The following is a 27699-nucleotide window of genomic DNA, read 5'->3' on the forward strand; positions in this document are numbered from 1 at the left end:
GGGTTAATCCCCAAACCCTAACAGGTTGTTTACAGTTACCCAATTTTCCAGAGTACTTCCAGGATTTAAGAACCATTTTGCTCATGAAGCAGTAGATTCCCCCACATCTAACTATTTTATTTATTGGCTTTTAGCAGGTTTGTAGAATGATCTACCTACAAATTATACAATTTTTAGTTATTATTGAATTACTTTCTATGCAACTGAGAACAGAAGGATACTCTTTACTTTGAGGGGGTGTCACAGTGGACATGTTCTATTTTTTATTTTTTGGTATCTTAATCTATAATTTGGATTTTTCAAAATATTGCTATTCAGTTATTAATTGCACCTTTTTTAGTTGATTAAATGATTTTTAACTGGATAATTAACCATTGTAGATTTCCCTGTAATTGTACTATAGGAAAATTACTTTCCAAAATTAATATATAACAACATCTTTATAAACATTATTCCAAGAAAGAAAAGGGTATGTCATTGTTTTGTCAACAGTATTGTCCAGTAACCCTTCAGTTAATCTCATTTCAAGCATTTTTAGGATGATTAAGGATGGAACAAAAACAGTATACAGTCAGGCTGGACAACTTTCAGCAAAAAGAACTACAGTTAGGATTTTTAAAACCTGCATGAGCCGTAATGAATGAAACCCAAGGGCAAAGAAATATAATTGGGTGACACACTCACCTTCCTTTCCCAGAGCAACATATTTTTCCAAGGGCGAAAAAGGGACCCCTGGTGGTCAAAGCTTTAATAAGGTGGACTCTCGAATTTTACTTTCACTTTTCCATAAACTCGTCATTAAACTTCTGTTGCTGGCAGCAATTGAAGGAGACAATTTTTCGGCTTGCCAGATTTAATGGGCTTCTTTCAGTCATAGCGGGAAAAACTGTCATACCCATGGACAATGATCTTCACAAAATGTAAGTGATAAATTGTTTTCCCCTCCTAAGGATGCCTTTTCCAACCGGGTTGCTGAGAGAATTGCGTTCTTGTTTTTTCAAGACAAGGGAAGCTTTGCTCAGAGGATAAGACAAGATGTGGACAGCTTTAGGGAAAAAGGGAGCTCCTGCTTAATCTCAACTTCCTTTTGTGTGTGTATGGATCTAGTCTACTTATTTCAGGCTTTCTATTTATAACTTTTAACCATGTAAAAATCTGTTGTATGCAAGAATCTTCAGGGAAAAGGTTGTATAGTTTTTCAGCAAGTAATCCTATTTTGGAGTGAATTTATTCTTCTGTGGAAAATATTTCTGATATTATTTCTGGGCAGGTCAAGGTAGCAGTTGATTATATAAACAATTACATGTACTAAAATGATAATATTTGACTGTTAGGTTTTAGATCTGCTAATCAAAAATAGGTCTATCTTTAGAAGTGTGATTGTGACTTATAAAGGATAGGGATATGGGGAGAGGGAGCTCCAATAATCTTTTTGAAAGATTCCTCTTGCTGCCAAGTTTAGAACTGAAATCAAGAGTTCAAGGAGGGAGATGTTTGTTTCCACCAATACCAGCAACTAATATCTGTGAAGGTTAAGCTTTTCAAAAGCAGCATTCTATATATAGGCAGCAATTGGAAACTTTTTCTATAACCTTGGTTGTAAAATCTCCTTCAGATATTATTAAGTCACAACTGTGATTCCAAATGACCAGTCTTATCGTATGTTTCCATAATTTGAAATCACATGATTGGTTGGCAAACTAAGAGCTCCGTGGTAGCTCTTAGAATAATTTTACTTCCTAGTGACTGGGAAAGTTGCCTGTAGCATCAGGTGTATTAACCACTCCCCTAGGCAAAGCACTGCACAGAGCCATGAACAGATGAATCACACTTCTCCTTATTTTTTGTTAACACTTCAGTGACATTAAGAACTGAGCATGCATATTTTACAAGGTCCTAACACAATGATGGAGAACCTTTTTGTTGTGGTGTGCCGAAAGTGCGTGCACGCATCACAGCATGCAAGTGCGCATGCCAGTACCCACAATGCAATGCAACCCGCCCCCCTACGCATACATGTGCAACACCCCCCAACCTCTTATATGCACTGCGCATGTGCGCACCTCCCAGCTGATTTTTGGCCCGTTTGAGGCCTTTTTCTCCCTCCCGGATGCTCATGGGAAGCCTCTGCAGTCTTTGGAGGAGGCCGAAAAACAGGCCCGTCTCGGCATTTGTTATTTTCTGAAGGCCCATTTTTCAGCTTCCCAAGGCTGCAGAGGCTTCCCTTGAGCCTCAGGGAGGCCGAAAATGGCCTCAAATGGCCCAAAAATCAGCTGGAAGACACACACATGCACAGTGCAGGTAAGTTTGGATGGGGCTTGCATGCCCGCACAAATGGCTCCACGTGCCACCTGTGGCACACGTGCCACAGGTTCACCATCACCGTCCTAACATGTTGATTATTGGATTCCTGAACCAGAGAACCATTTCTTCTCAGAACTTTGGCTGGATTGTATTTTGCCTTGATTTCCAACTGTAAATTCCAGTCAGTTCTGTCCATAGTTCTAAGTTTGGCATTGTTCACACGATCAACTAATCTAAGCTGATCTAAAATGTGAAAAACAAACTTCTGAATCATTACCTAGTTATACTTTGATTGGAAATTCTGGAACTTGGAAATTTCTTTTAAAGCAGGGGTCCCCAAGCCCTTGGCTGTGGCCCTTTTGGAACTGGGCAATGGCCCTTTTGGAACTGGGTCACTCAAGCGCTGGGCAAGTGCACATGAATGCACCCACCCCTTGTACAAAAGGAGCTGCAAGTGGACGTGCCTGCATTCCCCTCTCCCCCTGAAAGTCCACCAAGCCAGATAGATTAGAGATTGTTGTTCTAGAGTACCCAGGTTATAGAAACTAGTTCTGCATTTTAACCCAAGCCCAAAACAGTTTCTCTAGAATGGAAGATGCTCGCCCACAGAACAGCAAAGAAATCAAAACAGTTGCATTTGAAAAGTTGGGAGCCATAACTCAGCCTCCTAATCTTCTGAAGGGACAAAGATAATGCTTTCATGTCACTGGAAGGGGTTGGTTTAATGAAGCAGCCATACAGCTTAGTCAATCAATGTTCTGGTTATTATATGCTCTTAATTTCCAAAATTCAATTGTGCTCTACAGTAGTGTGGTCAAGAAATTGAACCCAAGGTCGAGCTGTGATTTTGTTTTAAAAGATTTCCACTGAATTTTATGGGATTGCCCTGGCAGGAAGACAACATTACTGTGTTTCATGTCAGGAAATAATCTATACATATTCAATTTGGATGAATGCGCCAGATTTGCAAACACAAAATCTGAGCCACCTTAATCCTCAGGCAAAGGTTTTTATGACTATTGGGGAATTGGAGTTTGCAGGAAAAAGGAAAGGAATAAGCTGGGAAAGTTACGATAAATCAGTTTTAAATATCAGAGAACAGAAGAGCCTGTCCAAATTAAAATCCCTATATTTTTCTTCAATGCTTACTTGAACAGCTTCAGGCCACAGTTGTTTTCAGAGGCCCCTTTTCCAATATCTCTCACAATTGTGTGTGTGTGTGTGTGTGTGTGTGTGTGTGTGTGAGAGAGAGAGAGAGAGAGAGAGAGAGAGAGATACCTCATGTATATGGTCACATGTGTGGCCTCGTGTATATAAGCACCCCTCACACACACATATAAATGAGGCATGCGGGACATTTATATTAATATATTTTTGCTCAAAGATTTTCCATTTTTACCCAAGAATTCCTACTTTTGTATTCAGTTTGATTTTAGATGCCTGCTCAGCTCCAGAATATTGACTTAAGTGTTTTTCTCTGCTATTAACTGCAACATACAATTCTCTTTCCCACCCACCCCCCTTATGTTTTAGGAACATTTAATTAAACAATGTAATCTGCCCAGAAACCTTCCATTTCAGGCATTATCATCACCTCATGTGAAGAGAAGACCAGGAGTTCTTTAATAAGAGCGCTCTTCTCAGTTGATTCCTTTAACTTTGTTTGCTTCATTACATGTTGGTCAAAGTTAAAGCACCCACAGTAAAGGAATGTTAATGTTAATTCAGCATTAGCCAATTTAGTGTGGTGTATAACATCAGGCTAGAAACTGAGATGGTGAAGTTTAGCCTCGCCTTGGGCACGATGCCAGATAGGTGACCTTAGGCCAGTCACTTTATCTCAGCCCTACGAAGGAAGCAATGGCAAACTACTTCTGAAAAGCCTTGCCAAAAAACTGCAGGGCCTTGTTCAGATAGTGTCCAATAACTGGATACAATTGAATGGAAGGAGGGAAAAAAGAATTCATACAATTGCAATTAGAAGTTCCAAGTTTGATCAGACTCAAGAGCTCCCAACATCCACATCCATAACAATATCTGTATCATTCCAACCATTGGGCACAGCTCAGGGAGTGCCCCATTGAACTCAACCAAGTCCTCTCATTCAAGGCGTCCCCCAGTCTAGTCTTTGGCAGAACCCTGGACTTGGATAAATGCTTCTCAGACAGCAAAGGCAGAATGGTTGGAGTATGACAGATTTTTATGTTCCATGCATACAAAAGGTTCATTCTATGGGCTACTGCTTCGTTCTTTGCAAATTCATTGTAACATTTGGGTGGAAAAAAAAGATTTATCACTTATTACTTGTATGTACACACAAAGCATATGTACACTGACTCTATTCTAAAAAGGCCCAAAAGCTGCTGGTTTTGTATTCAGACCCAGATGCCTTTCTTATTGAGGGGAGCACTTCTTAAAACGTAGGCTCCAAGACTGGAAAAAAAAAAAACCGCCCCAAATCCAGCCGCAGTTGCCCGCTGACATGGCAGAGAGATATCTTGACCGCCTGCCATTTTCAAGGATCCTGCTACATAGTTTGTCTCCTAAACAAGCCTTAAACAAGCTTAAAGAAGGAACAGAATTCCGTTTCTCTCTCTCTCTCTCTCTCTCTCTGTAGATCCAAAACAGCAACGCTTCAGAGCCAGCCGCGAGGCGGAATGCGAGAGTTTCGACTCGGCTTTTCCAATCCCCAGGCCAGGTCTTGGGAGGACAAGCGGGGAGGAAAGAAACTTGCTGGCCGGGCGGCGGCTCCTATCCCACTTCCTCCTCCGCAGCTTCTGGTAGGCTTGCAGGAAAGCCGCGAGGACGAGGCCGTCCTGTAATCAGAGCCGCGCAGCCGGGGGGCCTCCTAGCTTCTCGGAAGGCTCGAGAGACGCCCCCGAGGCAGCGCGGAAGGCAGGGCTCGCCAGCCGCGGGACAAAGACGCTTCCTGCCTTGCCGCCATAATGCCAGGTCAGTAGCTCCTTCCCCGGCCAGTCTAGCTGAGGCAAGAGACGGCCGGCGCCAACGCCGCCGACTCTCGGCTGCAGGGGGCGCACAAGGGCAGGACCCGCTTGAGCCGGGGAAGCCCACTTGCGAGACCGCGAAGTTCGGTCTCTAAAGCCTCTGTGGGTTTCGCACAAGTTCGCACCGGTTCCTGACAGGAAAAGCGTTTAGCGGAATTCCGCAGAGCTTGAACTCCGAGGCGCTTTGGAGGGGCTCATTGGGAGGGGCGTCCTCGGTGCATGTTTTAAATGGGTGCGAAGTACGAGTAAGTTTGTATTAAAGTGCCGATCCAAGACTCGTAGTTTTCAGGCTTGTGTTTATTATCATTTGCAGTCTCTGTATATTCAGAGTTGTATCGGGTACTTTCGATCAATTTATCGCAAGTGTTGTGGCATAGGCATACTGTAACAAGAATTATATGAATATAATAATGAAATCAGTATGTGGCTTTGTGTCGAGTGAGTCATGCTGTATGACTCACTGGCATGGTAACAGAGTCACCACTTCCATACTTTTTGCCAATGCCTCTCACAGAAACTTTTACTACAGAAATCATAGTTAATCCTATTATACCAAACCCCACTTAACATGCAGAGGATTCAAATGTATTCCAGCCATTGATTGCCCTTTTAGTAGGTAGAACTACATGTGAGTTTCAGCAAAAGCTCTGAATTTCTTCAACGGCTATTCTTAAACGTTATGAAGACTTAAACGTTAGGAAGCCTTATGAAGACTGGAAAATGGAGTTGCTACAATTCTAAGGAAACTTTAACATTCTTTCCATAATCCTAGAAGGCTTCTCCAAGTTCCTTGTTTCCACTGAATCACTCCTTCCTTTCCTTGTTGCCCAGCATATCATATATTCTGCATAAAGCACACAGGCTGAATCATCTTCTTCTCCCCACCTTTTCTATCTTTGCGCTTCTCATCCTTAGCAAGATTAAGATGTCTGGACTTCAGCTCCCAGAATTCCCCAGCCTGCATGCTGGGAATTGAAGTTCAGACACCTTAAAGTTGCTGAGGTTGAGAAAAACTGCTCCGGAACACTTGCTTCCTTCTTGTCTGCTTCCTAGATGTCATTATATCTTTTTCTGATTATCCGAATATCTCTTTGAACTTGAGCGCCATTCCTCTTATTATCATCAGACCAGTCTCACTTATCTGTAAGTGAGACTGGGCCACTTTGTAAGTAGAATGGTTAATGCCATTTTATTTTGTTTTGTTTCTTAAGCAGCAAATTGGTTGCTAACTTGGTTAAGTAACAGAAGTGGGCTGGGTAAGAAGGTGCATTTTCAATATGATGGGATATATGGACTGGCTGGAAGGGTGTGTGTGGCTTTTATTGATAGATTGATCAATTTATATATTTATTTAAAGAACTGTGTAACTGCCTGTCTCAGAGTCATCATGGCCAGTTAACAATAGCCAGTAAAAAGATAATAAAACCAGAACAATCCTTCCCACCTGGGGCTATGCTAACCCTCTATCAATCTCCTGGCTCAACCCTCATCCTAGTTCAATGCTTGGTGGAAAGAGTCACATTTCATGGTCTTCCAGAAGGTTGAAGTGGCTTATTATGCACTGTAACTGTGGAAGCCATTCCAGTAAGATTCCTTTTCAAGAAAGAAGTCAGAGAAAATGCTGTGTTCTTTATCCTAACTCTTGTCAGAATCCCATTTGCTAGATACCCAGGTAATAATGATGTGGTAAGAAAATTGAGGCTTTGTTTGCAGTGCTTGGTTGTCCTATGGCACTAAGTATATAGTATGCCTGTGACTCAATAGAACAACTAGTATGTGATCCTGGAAAGAGAAAGGGCTGCTTTAATGAGTTGTCTGCAGTGCAAGGAGTAGCAGAACCTGCTAGTTTAAAAACCAACATCCCTCTTCAACTCCTAGTCAAGAGGCAAAACTCCAGTGATAGAAAATTAGCTGCATTTGACTGCATGTGAATTTTCTTTTTTAGCTCTTAATCTGTCTTGAGACCCCATCTATTTGTCACTGAACAGATTTAGTAAAATATGCTCCAATGTATTTTGAAACACCAGTTCAGGATCAAATTGGAAAAGTTGCACAATTCCCCTAATAGCAATAGCACTTAGACTTATATGCCACTTTATAGCACTTTACAGCCCTCTCTAAGTGGTTTACCAAGTCAGCCTATTGCCCCCAACTATTTGGGTCCTCATTTTACCCACCTCAGAAGGCTGAGTCAACCTTGAGCCTGGCGATATTTGAACTGCCAAACTGCAGGCAGCTGGCTGCAGCAGAAGTAGCCTGCAGTACTGCACTCTAACCATTGCGCCACCAAGACTCATTAATAACTACAGTAACATTAAAATAAGATAGAGTTAGTACATTTTTAATACAGGTAGTCCTTGACTTACAACCATTTGTTTAATAACAATTCAAAATTACAACGGTATTGAAAAAAAAACCTGTGACCATTTTTCACACAACTGTTGCAGCATTATCATGGTCACACGATCAAAAATCAGATGCTTGACAACAGACTATTTATGATGGTTGCAGTGTCCTGAGGCCATCTCACTTTCTGCAACCTTCTGACAAGCAATGGGGAAGCCTGATTCACTTAACTATGTTACTAACTTAACAACTGCAGGGATTCACTTAGTTTCATAAAATGGGGCAAAACTCACATCTGTCTTGCCTCGTGGTGAAAATTTTGGGCTCAGTCATGTTTGTAAGTTGAGGACTACCTGTAGTAATACACACAGGCAATTGTGAATCCATAGCTGCGTCGGTCTTTCTGAGCTGTTGTGCACCAGGCTCAGCTAGGACATGGGTGTGACTTGGATTCAGATCTGCTTGCAACCAAAACACATGGAATAACTTTGGACCCATCAGACTGAGCTACATCCTGTAACTCATCCTAGGAGGGGAAAGAAGGTATGAAATGGCTGTGCTACTTCAAGTGCAAGAAGGGCAGAATGAACTTGACAAAAAAAAGCTGCTCTTGCCAGATTCATGTCTTGCAGGGCTTTAAAAGCAGAGCTGAAGCAGGATGTGCTGTTGAGGCTGCCTATAATAAGTGCCTGGGATGCACAATAAGAGTCATTTGATTGATGGCAAACAATCCTTTTAGATGTTCTAAGATGAAACACTGAAGGAAATCACATGATGCACTTATTAGCTTTTACTGTGGTCCTTTGAAAGCCAAACTTATATATGTATGTCCTGTCCTGAAGTATCTATAATAAACAGCATCAAATAGCTCTCCAATCAGATGGTTTAACAGTATTCCAAAAATAGGTATAACAATTCAGTCACCCACGTGGGAACATTTCAGAACGTGTTTTTAACACTTTTATGAAGGCTTGATTTTATTCTGAAATGAATGGCTGTTTTTTTTAACATGTCCACAAATTGCCCATTTAGAATTTTTTTTTTTTTTCACTTCTCAGTGCTGCCCTTCAGAGCTACTTTTAAATTAATTTAATGGAGTCTAGCATTCATAATAATCTGAAGCTGTTTCTTAATCAGAATTGATTTTAGGACTAAGTGTTGTATTTCTGAGAACACATGACTCTTATTTTTTTTAAAAAGTGAATGAAGAAAAAGGCAGTGAAATTTGGGAAGCAGTCCTCAGTTGTTATATATTCCCTCAGTGTCTTAATCTTGGACTTTTATCTGTGGTATGATAAAACAGAAAAATAGACTTGGTCCCACTGAAAATTATTTGAAAAATTTATTGGATTTATTGGAATATCTTCAGGAAGCTGTAGGCTCCTATCTTCATGGAGCACAGTCCCAAAACTGCTTGTTTTAATTGCTAGTTCTATTAACTGCAATGAGCAATAGCTTTTTTCTTTTTCTTTGTACAACACAAAGCTGGCAAAAGCCAGGGTTGCTTCTTTTTTTTCAGATTTGTCATCCATTGTTCATATATTTTTATGTCTAATCCAAACAATCTTATGGTCAAAACTGAAACATTTCCAATTTCTAGGGTATTAGGGATTCACATTTCCCCTAGCTGAAGAAAGTTTTATTTATTATTTAAATTTATTACTGTATTTTTAAAACTTGTTGGCTACCCAATCCAGTGGTTTACTTTTAATTTTCTTTTCCTTTACTAATAATTTCTAGACTCTGTAAAATAAGTGTAGCTCATACTAGGTAACAGCATATGCCAATTTAATTTAGTATCTCAGTTCTAACTTTGCCAAACTGAGGACCCTGCAAAAAGCAAGAAAATAAAGCTTTTCCTTGTTGCTTGCTTCCCCTGTGATGATCAGACACTGCAGAAACCTCAACAATCAGAAACCAGGAACCTTTCTTGCTTCCAAATCTGGGTCTGAAAAGTTGCCTACGTTTTAACAGTTTCATAGCTACTTTCTTTCAAATAATGATGCCTTATAGTTTTGGTGCCAGCAGCAATCAAATTCTCCGTTTGTATGGATTTGTCTGGTTCTTTCAAAGAAAGGAGGTGGATTAGGCCTTAAACACCTGCAGTTACCATAATGATCTGGTCATTCAGCAGTCATTCTGAGTTCCATAATTGCCTGCTTTTGTGCAAAGGCTCAGTTTATCATCTGTGCCAAAGCCAAAATAAAGAGCATTTTCCTTTGTTAGCTTTTCTCTTGTTCCACAAACAAAAATAACTGAATTATTAATTTCTTTGGGTTACTTACAGACATGGTATTTATTGATACATTGTATTCACTTGAAAAGATACTAGAACTTTTCTCCAGTTTATTTTCTGTTAACATGGAAAAGTTATTTTAGATTGGGGCTCTCTTAGCATGGTTATTTGCTTGCAGGCATCTCATTACCAAATCATTGCTAGTGATTTCAGGGTTTGCTTCCTGTTTACATACAGTCATTTGCCTTGCCAGTATTGATGAGGGGTATAGGGTTAGGGTTGGTAGTTCCTTGATTAGGGTATTGGTTTGTGGTTTTTTGTCTAGTATTTGTCCCTGCTTATCTGGGAGAGGATGTGTTCTGTACTTTTTGTTTCCTCATTAACATTTTTACTGTCTCTTTGAATGGTGTATACCAGTGATCCCCAACCTTTTTTACGCCGCGGCCCGGTACCGGCATCAGCTGGGCGCTGCCATCTTTTTTTGATGAAAACGTGCTTCTGGTGAGCTTTCTACCCGGAAAAGCTCACCGGAAGCACTTTTTCATCAAAAAAAGATGGCGGCGCCAGCAAGCCAGCGGCCCGGTAGGACTTGTTCCGCGGACCGGTACCGGTCCGCGGACCGGTGGTTGGGGACCCCTGGTGTATACAATAAATGTGGTTTATCTCTTCATGTCTACTGATAGTTGATTTTATTGATGGCTGACTGGTAAACTATCTGATTAATAAATTGACTTGTCTAAATGCCAAGCTTCTGGGAATTCCCTGGTGTTTTTGGATTTAGCTTAGTCTAACTAAGTTGCTCAGTTTTCCAGTTGAAACTACAATAAGATTGAGTCTGTTCATGTGTTGTGAGATTAAGGAGTGTTGTGAGATTAAGAAGACTGTGTCTTCTGCCTCCTAATTCATGGGTGGGCTATTCTAGTCTTCTGCCTGTCTGTTCTACATAATTTGCTATTGCAACCCTTACACTGTAGGTTCAGATGACACTTGGGTTTTTTTTTTGTCTTTTGATATACTTAAGATGTGTTGGAGAGATTTAGTTGTTTCTGTCCTCCAGTGATGTCCTGTGGTTGTAATGGTCTGGTGTTGTTTCTGAGATATTTTTTATGTATGGTACTGTTTTCCTTTTCATAGCTTCTGCTGGTAGTGCTGTAGTGGGTGAAGTGTTCAGCCACTTTTTGATAAAGTTCTGGGGGTATACATTTTGTTAAAAGAAGTTGTATGGACAGTCTGCTTCCTTTTTCTGGCGTTCTGAATTACTGAAATACATTTGTGCTTGTATGAATAATGTTCTTACACAGCTCCTCTTGTAGGAGGTTGGGTTGTTCTTTGGTAGTATTGTATTGTATTTTATTGTTTATTTAATTGAATAGTGATAAGACCTTATCAATAACATAACGTAAATATATAACAAGACAGAATACAAATAAGTTAGATATATAAGAATACAGTAATGAAAACATATGTGGAAAACCAGGGAGTCAGAAATCGGATAATAGATCACCCTTGCAGGATACACCAATTTGTTCAATATATTGTGTTCTTAGGACCGCTGCCTTGATTATAAACTTAGCGGTCCTACGAATGATGTGTACATTAGAGGCCCGGAGGAAATATAACAGTCTGTGGTTTGATTCCAAGTGGGCTGTTCTTTCCAGGAGAAATGATAAATATTTAAGCCTAATGGGGGCATATATTTGGCAGTTGAACAAGATGTGGGAAATACCTTCAATGGCAGATGAACCACATAAGCAGGTTCTCTCGTGGTATGGTACATGGTGGAAGCGCCCATGTCTAGACATGGAATCCAGTAACTCAAATCTGGCTCTGGTATAGGCTCTTCTCTGTAGTTGTGGCATACCCATTGAAAGGTATTTTTCAGGTTGGAAGATGTTTTTATTCTTAGCCAACCATCTTATAGATCTGTTTTTTGCTAATAATTCCATGTCAGTCTGGGCACTAATATCCAAGACTCTCTGTTTAAAAATTTCCCTTGCCTGGGAAGCCCTTGACAATAAATATTGGGTAGAAAACCCATGTCTTAAGATGGCTCTGTGGGGTTGACTGGCCCAGGAGTTAAATTGGAACTTATTTAACTGTTCAGTTAGGCATAGTTTGGGAAGTCTATCTGAATCCATTGATTGTATCTTTAGCCAATATGTAAATGTTTTAATTATTAAGTGGCTATGTAAGGAGTGGACACCCAATTCCGCTTTGACTGCTGAAGAAGAAGTGTTCTTATCAGTCACCAATAAGTGTCTTAAAAAGCGGTTCTGTGTTTGTTCAAGTGGGGAGGCTTTATTTAAACCCCACAGTTCTGTACCATATGTCAGCATTGGAACTATTTTTGCCCTAAATACTTTCAACAGAGAGGTCAAAGTGCCTGGGTAATTATGGTTAAATAATTTATATAATCTTTTGGTGCTTATCTCAGCTCTTAATGCACTACTTTTAAAGTGATTAAATCAAGATCCTGTATTAGTAAAGACCACTCCTAAGTAGGTGTAAGAATTTACTTGTTTGATTGACTCCCCATTAATCTGCCAATTATATTTCCTACTTTTTGTGCTGAAAACCAACACTTTGGATTTACTTTTATTAATATTTAAGAAGCTCAAAGTACAATAGGTATTCAGCTTATACAACAGTCTTCTCAGGCCTATTTGTGAATGAGCCATTAATACCATGTCATCGGCATATAAAAGAGTATTAATAAATTTATCAAGAATCTTTGGCATATGCAAATCTACTGCATGCAGGAATCCTGGTAAATCATTGACATCGAGATTGAAAAGTATTGGGGCTAAAATGCAGCCCTGTCTTACTGGTAGGTATGCTCTTAGACAGGGCTCCATTTATGCCAGTACGGATTTTCACATGGGTATTTTAGTAAAGGGCCCTAACCAGAAAAAGGAATCTGGGCTCCATGTTCAGGTTCGCTAGTTTCCTCCACAAGATATTTCTGTTTAACGAATCAAAAGCCACACTTAGATCAATAAATGCAGTGAATAATTTCTTACCCATTTTTAAATACCTTGTTACCAAGTGATATAATGTGAAACAATTGTCTATGGTAGATCGCTCTGGTCTAAAGCCTGCTTGTTCCTCCGCCAAAAGATTATTCTCCATAACCCAGATTTCAATTTTGCTCAACAAATGCTTTGCATACATTTTAGCAACAATTCCAATTAGGCTTACTGGTCTGTAATTAATTGGATTGCCTCTATCTCCTTTTTTATGTAAGGGAACAATAATGGCCACTTCCCAACCCACAGGTATGCAGCCAGTATTGTTTATAAAGGTGAATAGCCCTGCTAACAAAGGCGCCCACCAGTCCATATAAGTCTTAAATAATTCCGGGGGCAAAAAATCTTCACCAGGTGCCTTATTAACTATTAATGATCGAATAATGGATTTAATTTCTGAAACAGAAACAGGGGGCCAGATAGGGAGATTTTCTAAAGTTAATAAATCATTGCTTTGGGTATGTATAGAGTCCTGATTGGATTTAAAAAGAAGATTAGAATAAAAATTCTCCCAGGTTGAAGTAGGAATGGGAAATCAAAATAAAATTTACATTCCTTCAATATACCTGAGACAGCATTCCAAAAAAAAGCTGAATTTGACCCTTTTGCCCAAATTTCCAAGTCCGACCATAATTTAGTTCTAAAGGAAGCCTTCTTTGATGCTATCAATTTCTTACAATCACGCCTAATTTTCAACATGTTGCTATAGTTTTTTGAGGTGGGACATCGCGGAACCCTACGCATTGCAGCTCTCAAATATTTTCTACTGTGCGAACAGTCAGAATCAAACCAGCTAACTCCAACTTGTTGGCGGTTTCTTATCGGAAGTTTGACAGTAAGAAATTTCTTCAATGAATGACATAGATCGTCATAATGGGCCATAATATTATCTGAGCCTGAAGATGGATGAGAAATTAAGCTTCTCCAGATCTGAGGTTGTGCAGAATCCAAAAAAAATAGATAATGCCGCAGTATCAACTTTGGCCCATTTGAGTTTTCTATCCTGTCTCACTTCCAGGTTTGCAAAAAACCTTTTGCCACAAGATGAGTTTCTCCGTGTATCTGAACTGCCTTGAAATAAAACTGAAATTGGTTGGTGATCACTACCTTCCCTCACGTGGACTTGTATATCTGTGAACCTCTCAAGCTTATCTCTTGAAACACATATATAATTTAGAACGCTGCTGGAGTTACTTGAGTGATAAGTAAAAGGATATATAAAACCATAGTCCTTACCTCCTATAATAATAATAGAGATTACAGTCTTTGGTAATAGAGCACTTGATTAGTGTGGGTGGTAATATGTTGATTCCTTCTTCCTTTGTGAATTTTATTTCTTTGAAGATGCATTTGTTTCATGTGTCTTCTTGAGTTGTTCCTTTTTAAAATTATGATAGAGGTGTTGTCTACATATCAGAGCCGTGCTTTTAGTTGTGTGTGTGGGAGTGTGATAGTTTCTAGTCATTACATTGTAACACCGAAGATCTGTCAAACTCTGATGGGGCACCCTCCCACAATGCATTTGTTGTAACTATGGCTCATTTAAATGTCATATATTATCATTGTTTCATTGTTACTAATAGTTTTAAAAAGTATTATTTTATTGTAACTTAGATGTTATGTACCAGAGTTCCTCAACCTTTCCAGCTTTGAGACCAGCGGGCGGGGAAGTGGGGATGGTTTGTGCCCACTGCTCACGCAAATGGAGTGTACGTGCAAACAATCTCCCACAGCTCACACAAGTGGGGATGCGCTCACTCACCTATCACTTCTGCAGCCCGGTTCCAAACAGCTCATGGGCCAATAGTGGGCGAGGGGTTGGGCAGCCCTGTTATATACAATGTTCTTAGATATTTTTTAATGAGATCTTTGATTTCTTAGAGCAGAGGTCCCCAAACTTGGCAACTTTAAGAATTGTGGACTTCAACTCCCAGAATTCCCAGCTATGATGGCTAGAGAATTCTGGGAGTTGAAGTCCACAATTCTTAAAGTTGCCAAGTTTGGGGACCTCTGTCTTAGAAGATATCTTAGATTTTACAAGAAAAGAGGTAAATTAATCATTTCTTCTTTTGATGAAAAGTGAGGTTTTTTGTCTTCTTTTTTGTGAAAATATGGCTGATTATTTGGATTTAGGCTTTTGATGAAATGTTGGTTGTGTCTTTTGCGTACGGCTTTTAAAACCATTTTAAGCAATATATCTATGCATTTATTGCTTGTTAATATATCTAAGATATGTAGATATGTATGTTAGATATGTAGTATGTGTGTGAACAAGATGCATGCATTTTGGTGTAACTAGAGATAACGTTCTGATACTAAACAAAATGAGAATATTTAGCACATTATATTGAGTATAATATTAAACCATACTTTCCAATTACCCAATCCCAGTACACTAGTGATTATTTTCTTGCCTTTCGTTAGATTCTAATTAAACTAGTGGAAGCATAAGGTAAATAAATAAAAAGCAAAATATTCTGGCAAATGATACCTTTAATGCATCATAATTGCAGGCATTAAATCTGCTTTGTTGGAAATGTTTTTTACCTTTATGGAACCTAGCAAGCTTCATATATTTTTCAGTTCTGTGAAAACATTCAGAATCTCTTAGAATTAATCTCCTACTGGTATTTTATTTTGTTTTATTTAAGCTAACATGTTTGATAAAGAATCATTGCTTTTAAAAATACATGTCTTTCTGTTTCACATAAATAGCTCTGGTTTACCTTCAGTTTCTATAATGGAATCTAATGTAAGATTTAATTCATTTAAGCATCTAGTAATTTGTGATATCCTGTAGATATTACTTGCTGAGAGAACAGATCTCTGGCTAGAGTAGTTAGCAACAACGGCAGTTGTTAAGTAAGTCGCGTCTTATTTTACAAACTTTTTTTTTTGCCACAGTTGTTACGGTAAATTACTGCAGTTGTTAAGTAAACCATGTGGTTCTAAAATGAATTTGGCTTCCCCGGTTGACTTTTCTCATCAGAAACCAGTTGGAAATATTGCAAAGGGCAATCTCATGACCTTAAGACATTGAAACCATCATAAATTACATGCCGGTTTTCAAGCACTCGAATTTTGATCACATGGCTCTGAGGATCTGCTATGGTCATAACTGCAAGGAACAGCCATAAGTCACTTTTTTTAAATGCTGTTGAACTTCGAATGGTCACTAAATGAATGGTTATAACTTGGACTACTTGTAACTAGAACAGATTTGTCATGCCCCTGTTGGATTCTGACACCGAGGGAGAGATGGAACAGCTGACAGAGAGTGGGAGTGTGGCTCCGGTGGTTGTGGAGTAAACTGGGGAAGGGTACTGGCCAGATGGGAATTCATTCATTCATTCATTCATTCATTCATTTATTTTTATTGATTTTTAAAACAAACATGAACAAACAAAACATAAAAACATCAAGCCATCTGCCATATATATACATACAGTGTGCCGGTTGGTTTACAAATTGTTTTGTGCTTCCATTTCGTAGTCTTCAATTACAATTACATTGTATATACTCTCGTACTTTCAATCAAATATTAAATACATTAACATCATTATTAATCAATCATTTGACTATACTTTTATTCATTCATGTTTTACGAAATAATCCATATTTTACTTAATTTGTTTTATAACGGTTCACATTATCACCCCAAATCTATCCTAAAATCATTTTGTAGATATAATAAGAAAAGAATACATCTTTATATATTTATTATTTTCTAAGAATCTACATATTTCATTACTATGTTTTATTGTCTAACCATTGATAGAATAGATCCCAAATTTTATAAAATTGTTTATCATCTTGTTCTCTAATTTCAAATGTCAATCTACTCATTTCAGCACATTCCAATATTTTCTTAATGGTTTCCTCCTGTGATGGTGTTTTCTCATTTTTCCAGTTTTTAGCAAATACAATCCTAGCCCCTGTTAATACATTTACAATCAGGTATTTCAAGTCTTTACTATATATTTCAGGTAAAATTCCCAATAAAAATATCTCTGGTTTCAAATCTATATGCTTTTTTGTCATTTTTTCCAACCACGTATGGATTTTTGTCCAATATTTTTTAGCATCCGCACATATCCACCACATACAACATTTTTCGGATTTATTCTGGAACATTCTTGCTATTCTTGTCGGGGGAAGATGCCACCTGTAAAACATCTTATACAAATTTTCTTTATATGCTGTTGACATTGTCATTTTATAATCCATATCCAAAATTCTTCCCCCAAGCAATCATAGTTTCTTTAACTTGTTCTTCTTCTAGTTTAATTTCTAATAAATATCCGTACAATTTTTTAATCACCTTTTCATCAGTACCTGTCAAAATCTTATCTAAGTCAGTCAGTTTATCATAGAAACCTTCTGTTTTAGAATCTTTATCATACCTTGAATATATTTGCGCATATGAAAACCAATTCATCTTTATACCTTGTTCCTCTAATTTTTGCATAGATTTAAGTTCACCCTTTTCATTCAACATTTCACCATATCTAACTGTTTGTTCCTTTTTGTATATTATAGAATAAAAAAATGCTTCAATAGTCGATAACCAGACTGGAATTTTCAAATAACATTGTCTTTTAATCTTCTCCCAGTTTAACAGAGACTCCCGTATATAATGTCTTCTAAAGTACCCCTGTGTTTTAGTTCCTTTATACCATAAAAAAGCATGCCACCCCAACAACAGATCATGTCCTTCTAATGTCAACAATCTAGTATTTCTTAATGTTATCCATTCCTTAACCCACATCAAATTTGTAGCAAGCATAGAAATTTAACTTCCAAAGACAAGAAAAAACAAACAAAGACAAGTTCCAAAGGGCCAGAAATCCAAATAGCTATTACAAAAAGTAAAGTGATGAGGAGGGGTAGCGCAGCTTAGAAAAAATAAAAAGAGCACACTGCACTTTGTTTAATTATCCAAGGCTCTTGTTATAACTCTCTTCTCCAGAGACTTATCACCTTTTCTTTTCCTATAAACTTCAACACCAGACTCCAGCTGTTGATAGAAACTCAGAAGAGCACCTGCAATAATACTCTCCCATGCTCTTCCCTCTATCTTATCAAATAGCAATGTCCTTGAAAAAAAGTCTCAGTTCTTTCTCAGCTTTGTCTGGTCAAAAGAGAAATAGAATATTTCCAAGCCTCTAGTTGGCAGTGTTACAAAGTTTCTTTTGCTTTCACTTTCCCCCTCCTTTTCCAAGCAAAATATAATAATTAATTAAAAAAAGAAAAAGATATTTTTTAAAAAATAACTAAAAGGGAGTCTCTAGCCTAAAATATTATAAAATCAAAAAGGAGAAAAAGAATAGATAAAAGAAGAGAAAAAACCAGTCCAGTTTCAAAGTATAAGATCGTGTGTAAAAAATGTAGCAATGAGGAAAAAAAAATTACTTTGACATTCCTGTTTAAAATCGCCGCTTAATCACTTCTGTCAAAACTTTTACAGATTCTTTCTTTTCCTTAGGGTGTCCTTTCAAATCTTAAAATAAAAGAAAAAGTTCTCACCAAACCAGCACACTCTCTCTTTCCATTCTGTTTCGTTTCGGAGATGTCCCAACTTCAGCAGTTTTAATGGCTGCCTCTTTGCCGCTGGCAAAAAGAGCTTCTCCTGGATCTACCAGGGACTTTGCGGTATCCCTGGGATTGACAGGATGTGCTCTTTACTTTCACCGTCTCTTCGGGATGGTTTAGATCTGATTGGACTGTCCAGGAGCAAAGATATCGGCAGCGATCTCAGACCTCCAAGATCGCATGCCGTATCGTCACAACGCCAGCTCCGCCCCCTCTCACCAGATGGGAATTCAGAGGAAGACACAGGCCCATCCCCTCTTTATCCTAGGGCATGCAGGGAGGAGCGGATAAGGGAGAAACGTGAGTGGCGTGGTCTAGGGGGGAGGAAGGGGCCCTGATCCTCTTCATGGGCTGCAGCTGGAAGGACTGTTTAAAAGGACAAACTGCACATGGCAAAGTTGCTGGAAGCAAAGCGTGCATTCCTGTCGGAGCTTATCTGTGTTTTGGCTTCCTCCCAACTGTGGTTTGTGCATTATCTGGTAGAAGTCTGCAATTAATCATCCTTGCCTACCGTAGTAATTCCTTCAGTGTGGTGTGTTGGGGTTTTTATTTCAAATTAACTTTACTTTGGGTGTGGACTGCATTTACTCCCTCAGTAAACTGTTTTCTTTACAAGTTTGATATCCAGCCGAGGATAATTGGAAATTGGGGCCAAGTTGGAGGCATTAAAGGGACTTTCTTCTATTTTTGTGACTTGGTTATTGTGTCATGCCTCGAGTCATCACAGATTGGTCCCCAAACTTTCTGTCTCCATGGACCGGCAGCAGTGATGGGGGGGATGGTTTTGCACACGTGCCTGCCGCTTACGTGGACCAGTTCCCATCAGGCTGCAGGCTGTGAGTTGGGACCCCTGGATTAAGCTATCTACTCAAATGTACTTCACAAATTGATTTTATCAGCTTACATATTAAGGTATGTAGGCTGATAATAGTAATTTGGGAAATGCATTTGATTTGATTAAGGAAAGATGAGGAAATTTATTTATTTATTTAATTATGTTGCTGCCTATTCGCCCATGGTGACTCGAGTCAGTTTACACAATGTAAAACCATATTTAAAACAAAAAATAAAAATAAAAACAATAAAAACTAGCAAAAAGAATCAAATAAATTAATAAAGTACAATAGAACAAAATCTGGAAAAAAAATAAAAAATCACCCCCTAACTCCCACCCTCCGCCCTGACGACAGCAGATCACACTAGCCATTTGATGGGCTCCATCCTGCTCCAAATGCTGCTGCTTTCAAGACAATTGATGATAGGCAAGAAATATCCTTTTGTTAATTATATTAAATATACAGAAACAAAGCTATAGTAGCCTGAACCTATATATGTTTACAAAAAATTGATTTTAAAGAAAAAACTTAAATGACAGTGCTGTTGAATGCCTTTCTCATTTCCTACTTCTTCCTCAGTTATAATGGTCCTTATCATTATCACTCCTTATCACCCATCCCCTCCCACTTGTGACTGTATGTCTGTAACTTTGTTGCTTGTATACTTATGATTTATACTGACTGTTTCCTAGTATGATTTGAATGCTTATTGTATCCTATGACTATCATTAAGTGTTGTACCTTGATTCTTGACGAATGTATCTTTTCTTCTCCATGCTGCATCTAGAGCCCAGGATGGGTTGACTCCTTCCTATGACGTCAGTTAGCTGAGTCTGTACTAAGATATAAAAGCCAGCCCCCGGGAGAGACCCCAGCTTTTGACTCAGCTCCTTTCAGTCAGTAGCTGTGTCTCTGAAAGCGTTCTGTTAGATAGCAATCACCAGCGATCTTCAGTACTTTTTTCCTTGCTTCAAGCAGCTCCCAGGGATCTGGGCAGCTGCTCTTCCAGGAGAGCATGGCTCTCTCTCTCCTGCAACGTTGGGAGCAGTGTTACAGAGCTCTGTGCAAGCAAGCTGGGCAGCGTCTGCAGACCTCCCCCCATGCCTGCGGTTTGGAGCGATCGTAAAAATGATCGGCAAACTGATAAGAGGGCAAGCCAGCTGATCGTGTGGCTGGTTGCTGCGTTTTTCCCTTGCTGACTTCGCTCAGGGCTCTGTATAGCCTAAGGAGCGATTTTTCAATCTTGGAGCCTGTTTTCCTGTAGTCAGCGGCCCTGTTGGATTCAAGCCTTCCACCACAAGGTGACCGGCCATTTTGTAAGCCCGGGGGCTATTTATACCCTAAGGGGCTTAATAGAAAGATTTCTAAACAGCTTCTTTCCAACGCAAGAGCCTTTATTCTACAAATGGAGCAAGATAGGGCTCAAGCAGAGTTCCCCCCCCCCAGTGGAACAGTCTCTTAAGCCCAATAAGAGAAAAACACGTAGGCAATGCACCCAATCAGTCCAGAGGGAGGTGGCTGCTAAAATCACAGCTAAGGCTCTAGCCCCTAAGAAGGCAACTCAGGCAGAATTGAGGGCAGAGAAGTGCAGACATGCAGCTCTAGAGAGGCAGTTCAACAGAATTATTCAACATGCAACTACAGCATGTTTCAGGTGATACTCGTGGGCCCCAACCAAGCCCTCCCAGGGGAGGAGAAGTTATCTATGAGCCTTTCCATCCTCCATCTTGGTCTCCTGAAGCTCTTGCTGTACAATCAGATCCTCAGGATCTAAGCAGATCTGGGTCTTATTTCCAACAGGCTTCTGTGCCCTATGCTCCTCCCCCTTCCTCCAGGCCTCGAACCTCTCCTCAATCTAGGCCTGAAGCCACCTTCACTCCCACAGCAGCGGGCCTTCGTCCTTCTGCCTCTACCTTTGAGCATAGGGCAAGGGATATCCAAGATGTTGTCTCATTAGCCATTAGGCAGGGATTGGCTGAAGGCTTCAAGCAAATTCTTCAACCTCTGGAAAGGGTTCAGGCCCTTCTCCCTTCTGAATCTATAAGTTCCTTGCCTCATCATCCTGATTTACACAGGCCTCAGGACCTCAGGGTCCATTCTTCTCTACCAGAATGGGAGGAGGTTGATGAGGAAGGAAGGCCTTCACCATCTGAACACAGTTACTCTTCTCATTCAGAGTGTGAAGAGGGTGAGATTTTTGACCAAAATCTTTCAGAGGAAGAGGATTCTCGCCCAGAGCAGACATCCTCTGCATTGGTCTTCAAACCTACTCTCTTCAGGCCATTACTCAGCAAGGCCTTGGTCAATGCCAAGCTGTCACCAGAGGAAGTGGCTCCCGAGCCACAAGGAAATCCCTCTAGCCAAGGGGATTCGCTCTTCTCCAACCCTGTAGTGCATGCAGAGGTTTTGCCTTCTCCCATTTTGCTCCTGGACATGGTCAAGGAACACTGTGCTTCTCCTTCGGCAGGTCCTCGCCCATCTTCTCTGGATAAGCGTTTCTACAATGTCAGCACAGCTCTGGACAATGCCCTGGCAGTGCCTTCTGTTGACATTCTGGTTCTGGCCTCATTCTCATCTTCTGGCACTCCCACGGATCCAGAAGATATCCTGAAACCGGATGATAAACGTTCTGAACAGACCCTCAAGTGCAATCACCAGGCCGCTGCTTGGGCTGTTCGGGCTTCAACAGCAGCATCCTTTTTCACGAGGGCATCCATACGGTGGCTGCGCCAACTCCAGAATAGATTGCCTGCTTCTTACCTTCGGTCTCACCAAGACCTTAATAAGCGGCGGAATTCACTGCGGATGCCACTCTCAATTCTGCCAAATTTGCATCCAAGGCCATGGCATCTTCTGTAGCAACAAGATGACTTTTATGGCTCCAAAATTGGCAGGCGGAGTCACGCCGAAAATGGAAGCTGGCTTCAGTTCCATTTGCAGGCGATAAGTTTTTTGGCGATGCTCTGGAACCTTATCTCATTGAAACCAGAGATAAATGTAAAATTCTCTCTTCCTCTGGGAAGAAAGCCGACTATCACCCTGCTCCTTATCACCCTCCTGCCTTCCGAGTAGAGACCTCATCTCGCTTCCCCTGCTCTCAGAGGCTGTACTCCCAATGCCAAGACCAACGGGTGGAAGCATCTGGCAGGCAACAACCTTCTACTGGTAAACGACCCTTTCGGGGGGGAGGGGGCATTCCTTCCATCGTTCTAAGTAATCCCTTGTTCTCCCCACCCATAGGAGGTCGCCTAGCCTTCTTTGCCTCCAGATGGGAGGAGTCAACGATGGACGCCTGGGTGCTCAGCACTATTAGGCCAGGGTTACAATTGGACTTCCTAACATCACACCCCCCCCCCCCAAATTTTTGATCTGTCCTGTCTCTCGGGACATTTCCAGGCAAGCCCTCATGAATCAGGCCATTCAGCACCTTCTTGAAATCAGGGCTATTCAATCTGTTCTCCCCTCTCAACGGGGACATGGACTTTACTCTCACCTTTTCATCATTCCCAAAGCCTCGGGGGTGGCAAGCCATCCTTGATCTTAAATTTCTCAACCAATTTGTAAAATACAGGCGATTTAAAATGCAGGCTCTGCATTCTATTTTAGAGAGCGTTCGGGAGGGCAACCTCCTCTCTTCCATTGATCTCACTGAGGCTTACCTCCACATCCCAATTTGGCCTCATCATCGCCAGTTTCTCCGTTTCTGTTATCAGAATACCCATTACCAGTATCGAGCATTTCCCTTCGGCCTCTCATCAGCTCCAAGGGTCTTCACAAAGGTTCTGGCAGCATTGATGGCACCTCTGCGTTCTATTCCAGTGAGGATCCAATGCTACTTGGATGACATTTTGATTCTTTCCTCTTCCATCCTTGCAGCCCATTGGGATCTGCAAATTACCCTGTCATGTCTCCAGAGCCACGGATTTTCCATCAACACCAAAAAGAGCCAGCTGTCTCCCACCACCAAATTGCAACACTTGGGAGCAGTCATCAATACCATGTCGTGCCAGGTTTTCCTGCCTCCAGCTCGTGGAAAGAGCCTTGCAAAGATCACCAGCCAGATCCAGCAACATCAAATTGTCCCCCTTCTCTGCTATCCAAACTTCTGGGGAAGATGGTCTCCTGTATTGGCATTGTCCCGTGGGCTCGGCTCCATTCCCAACCCCTCCAATGGTTCCTGCTTCCCTACCAACGAGCAGGAACCAGCCACTCATCCATCAAGGTTCCACTCCCACCACAAATCCGGAGATCTCTCAATTGGTGGCATTCCCCGTCAATCTGGAGGGGACTCCTGTTCAGGGACCCAGACAGGCTAGTGATAACCACCGATGCCAGTCTCCTGGGTTGGGGCTTCCATATGCAGGATCAGATAGCTCAGGGTGTTTGGTCCAGATCAGAGCAGACCCTTCCCATAAATTGGCTAGAGCTCAGAGCCATTTTTCTGGCTCTCAAGCATTTCAGGCAATCAGTGACCGGCTCTCATGTTCTAGTCCTTACGGACAACATGGCCGCAAAGGCTCATGTCAACCGGCAAGAGGGGACAAGGTCCAAAGCCCTCATGAGAGAGGCTCTACGGTTGGGGCAGAGTAACACCTGTTGTCGATCTCAGCGGACCACATCTCTGGGGTCGCCAACTCCCAGGCCAACTGGCTCAGCAGGAGCCTAGTCGACCAGGCAGAATGGTCCATTCCTCCATCTCTATTCAGGGATCTTTCCCTCAGATTTGGATCACCGAAGGTGGATCTCTTCTCCACTCCTCAAAACGCCCAAGTCACCAGATTCTTCACCAGGTTTCCTTGCCAGGGAGCGGAGGGGACCAATGCTCTTCGATGCAGATGGCCCAAGGGTCTCCTCTATGCCTTTCCCCCGCTTCCCATCATTCCGGCAGTAATTCAGAAGATGTTGGAGGAACATGTGGAGCTCCTCCTCCTGGCACCCTATTGGCCAAGGAGGCCCTGGTTTGTGGACCTGGTCAACCTATTGGTGGCTTCTCCATGGAGGATCCCAGCCCATCTAATCTCCCTTCACCAGAGAGCCCTGTTCCACCCAGAGCCCCAGTGGTTCAAGCTGACCGTGTGGCACTTGAGCGGCAGCGGCTAGAGGAGGCTGATCTTCCAGAAAGGGTCATCCTCACTATCCTGGCGTCTTCTACAAGGCACATCTATGATGCCACCTGGAAGGCTTTTTCCTGATGGTGCCTCAGGGAGGGTCTTTCTCCTGCTTCAGCCCAGTTGGCAGAAGTTCTTAGCTTCCTTCAGCATGGGCTGGAGAAAGGTTTGGCCCCCAACACCTTACGCAGGCAGGTTGCGGCCCTCTGCTCGGTCCTTTCATGGGGTTCACTTCCTTCCTTATCCCATCACACGTCAGTCAGGAGGTTTTTGAAACGGGCTTCCAACCTGCACCCTTCGGTGGTTCACAGGTATCCTTCCTGGGACCTTCATATGGTCCTTAATGCCCTTACAAAGCCTCCCCTTGAACCCCTTAGGACAGTGTCTCTCCATTTCCTGACTCTGTAGGTAGTGTTCCTTGTTGCCATCACTTCTGCCAGGAGGGTTTCTGAGCTTGCTGCTCTTTCCATCAGACATGCCCTTTGTTCCTTTCACAATGATAGGGTTGTTCTTTGTCTGGACCCCTCATTTATTCCGAAGGTTAACACCTGGTTCCACAGGTCCCAGGACATTGTTTTGCCTGACTTTTGTCCTCCCCCGCACCATGATTTAGAGTGGCAGTGGCACACGCTAGACGTAAGAAGGGCTCTTAGAATATACATTAAGTGCACTTCCTCCTTCAGGAAGTCGGAAGCCATGTTTGTTTCCTTTTTCCCTTCTCACTTGGGGCACAAGGCCTCTTCTCCTACTATTAGCAGGTGGGTCAGGTCTTGCATTGAGCAGGCCTACAAAGCTGCGGCCCTTCCGGTTCCCCAAGGTCTGGTGGCGCACTCTACCAGAAGCACGGCCACTTCTGCTGCCTGGGCGACCAAGCACCCTCGGAGGAGATCTGTCGTGCCATCTCCGTCTCCTTTCATCAGACACTACTGTCTGGATGCTTTTGCCTTGGCGACTGCAGCCTTCGGCAGACGAGTGCTTCAACAAGTGGTTCCACAGTCGGTGTGATGAGCCAGACGAGGACCCGCCCGTGAACATGCAAGCTTTGGTATGTCCCATCCTGGGCTCTTGATGCAGCATGGAGGAGAATGGGCGTTGGTAGAAGTTACCGTGAACGCCCTTTCTATCTATGCTGCGAGATAGCCCAGCCCCTCCCTTGATTCGTCCGGAGAGGGTAAGACATATTTCTGTATTTATTTTGGGCTTTCAGAGACACTTTTCAGTCTGTCAAGTATCTTTGCCAAAGCTGGGGTCTCTCCCGGGGGCTGGCTTTTATATCTTAGTACAGACTCAGCTAATTGACGTCATAGGAAGGAGTCAACCCATCCTGGGCTCTCTCGCAGCATAGATAGAAAGGGAGTTCACGGTAACTTCTACCAACGCCCATTTTATGTACAGTGAGAGTATTTGCACCAAGACAAATTCCTCGTATGTCCAATCACACTTGGCCAATAAAGAATTCTATGAAGTATTCTATATGGTCTTAATGTAATACAAACACAACAGAGATAGCACAGTATCGCTTATCCTATGAAGAATTGAGTAGCAATTATATTACTAGAGTGGCTCATATGCACAACCTACTCTGGCAAAGGATCAGTCTTAAGTTTGAATGGCGTAAGTAGCTTAAGTGGAGCCTCCAGGAGAGGTCAAACCAGGCAAGATGGTATCTGTAGCATTGCAGTCCAAGGCCTGCCCCTTTAAATGTTGCACATGTCTAAGAAGGGATATAGCTCCTTACAGCATGTAAAATACTTTCAAGGTATCTCTGAAATTTATTAGCCATATGAGGACATGGTCAGAATGAAGTATGTATCATTTCCATTTCAGCCATGCTTAAGAGAAATTATCTGTTGTTGTTTTGTTGTTGTTTCTGTTATAGATCAGACTTATTGTGATCGTTTGCAACAGGACACGGCTTTTCTGACCAGCAATGGCAGACTGAGTGAACAGCTGGTTGATAAAATCATTCTTCAGCTAAATCGAGTTTATCCCCAAATTCTCACCATTAAAGAAGCTGAAAAGGTAATCAAGAGCAAATGGCATCTCCAGATACATATTAATTTTTCTGTGCTCATTTTATGCAGTTAGAATTGCATTCTTGAAATCTTTTTTTTTTAATTCTAAAGCTATAATATCTAGATGTGACTGAGAAAGGGTAAGATCCAGAAAGCAATACTTTCTGACAGTCCAAGAATAAGAAACCAAAATGAAAACCTTCCAGTATATGAATGTGGTTCTCATACCACATTTGTAGTATATGATTAAAAAAAACTGAACAGTGCATATACATGTAGAAGACATTGATTTTACAGATGGAGATTTTGAAAGCTGAGACTTGGTCCTATGTAACTAATAAAGCCACAGCATAGAATCTTAAATATCCAACTCCCATTCTTTGTCATTTATGTAGCTCAATTCCATTCAAGTCTGTTAAATAGCAGTGTACAGAATTTCAGGAATCTCTACATCAGCCATAAGTCTGATGCTAATCAGATCTCTACACCAGCCATCAGTCTGATACTAATCATGAAGGTGATTCCAAGAACAGAAATAAATATTCTTAATATATACACTGTTAAGGGATAATTTCTATTCATATCTGAATCATGGATTCAGGTGTATGTGGTGTTTGCATAATTGATTAGAAGAGTAGTCAGCTGTTTTAAGTCACAGCTGCAGGATTTCTTTCTTTCTTTCTTTCTTTCTTTCTTTCTTTCTTTCTTTCTTTCTTTCTTTCTTTCTTTCTTTCTTTCTTTCTTTCTTTCTTTCTTTCTTTCTTTCTTTCTTTTAAATGGCATAGATGCTATGAGAATACCTCAGCCCATGGTTTTGCATGTGGGCTAGAATATTATTTCATTTCTGCTGCCTCTCTTCGCTTAGTGAACGAGGCACTTTGATACATGAGACTTTGATTCTCTGCATTTCCCCCCCCCCCCCCGAAAGCTCCCAAGTCCTTGACTCTGAAGCTTGTCCTGAACAACATTTTTTTTTAAATAATTGCATTAAAAGTTTTCAAGACAAAGGCAAAAACTAATGCAAACTATATAAATAAGAAAGAAAAAAAATCAATGAAAAAGCTAAAAGTGCCAGGGAGAAAGAAAAAGAAAAGGATAAAAAGAAGTGGCTTCTTTACAGCTGTTATAAGTACAATTATACATTTCTCTAAAGTTACACAATGACATTCCACTTTCTATAATCTGCCCTGCCTAATCTTCAAAACCATACCTAAGTTTATTTTTTTCTGTA

The 27699-nt window shown here is 41.1% G+C and overlaps 1 protein-coding gene across 4 annotated transcripts in view; it reads left to right on the forward strand.

The window, feature by feature from the left end:
- Nucleotides 1-757: 757 nt before the first annotated feature.
- The window catches only part of CARD19 (caspase recruitment domain family member 19), a 38672-nt gene continuing 11730 nt past the window's right edge, over nt 758-27699 (forward strand). The window contains exons 1-3 of one of the 4 annotated variants that reach the window (XM_087954792.1): nt 758-920; nt 4922-5256; nt 26333-26475. In XM_087954792.1, the coding sequence (XP_087810918.1) occupies nt 5250-5256; nt 26333-26475 (150 nt within the window). In that variant the 5' untranslated portion in view covers nt 758-920; nt 4922-5249. Of the gene's footprint in view, nt 921-4783; nt 5257-26332; nt 26476-27699 lie in introns of those variants that run through there. The other 3 variants (XM_026677265.2, XM_026677283.2, XM_087954790.1) reach the window with 3 other exon arrangements.

The sequence above is a fragment of the Notechis scutatus genome, chromosome 2 (assembly GCF_049901735.1).
Source record: "Notechis scutatus isolate UNSWTSFEM ecotype Mainland chromosome 2, rNotScu1.2, whole genome shotgun sequence".
Classification (NCBI taxonomy): Eukaryota; Metazoa; Chordata; class Lepidosauria; order Squamata; family Elapidae; genus Notechis; species Notechis scutatus.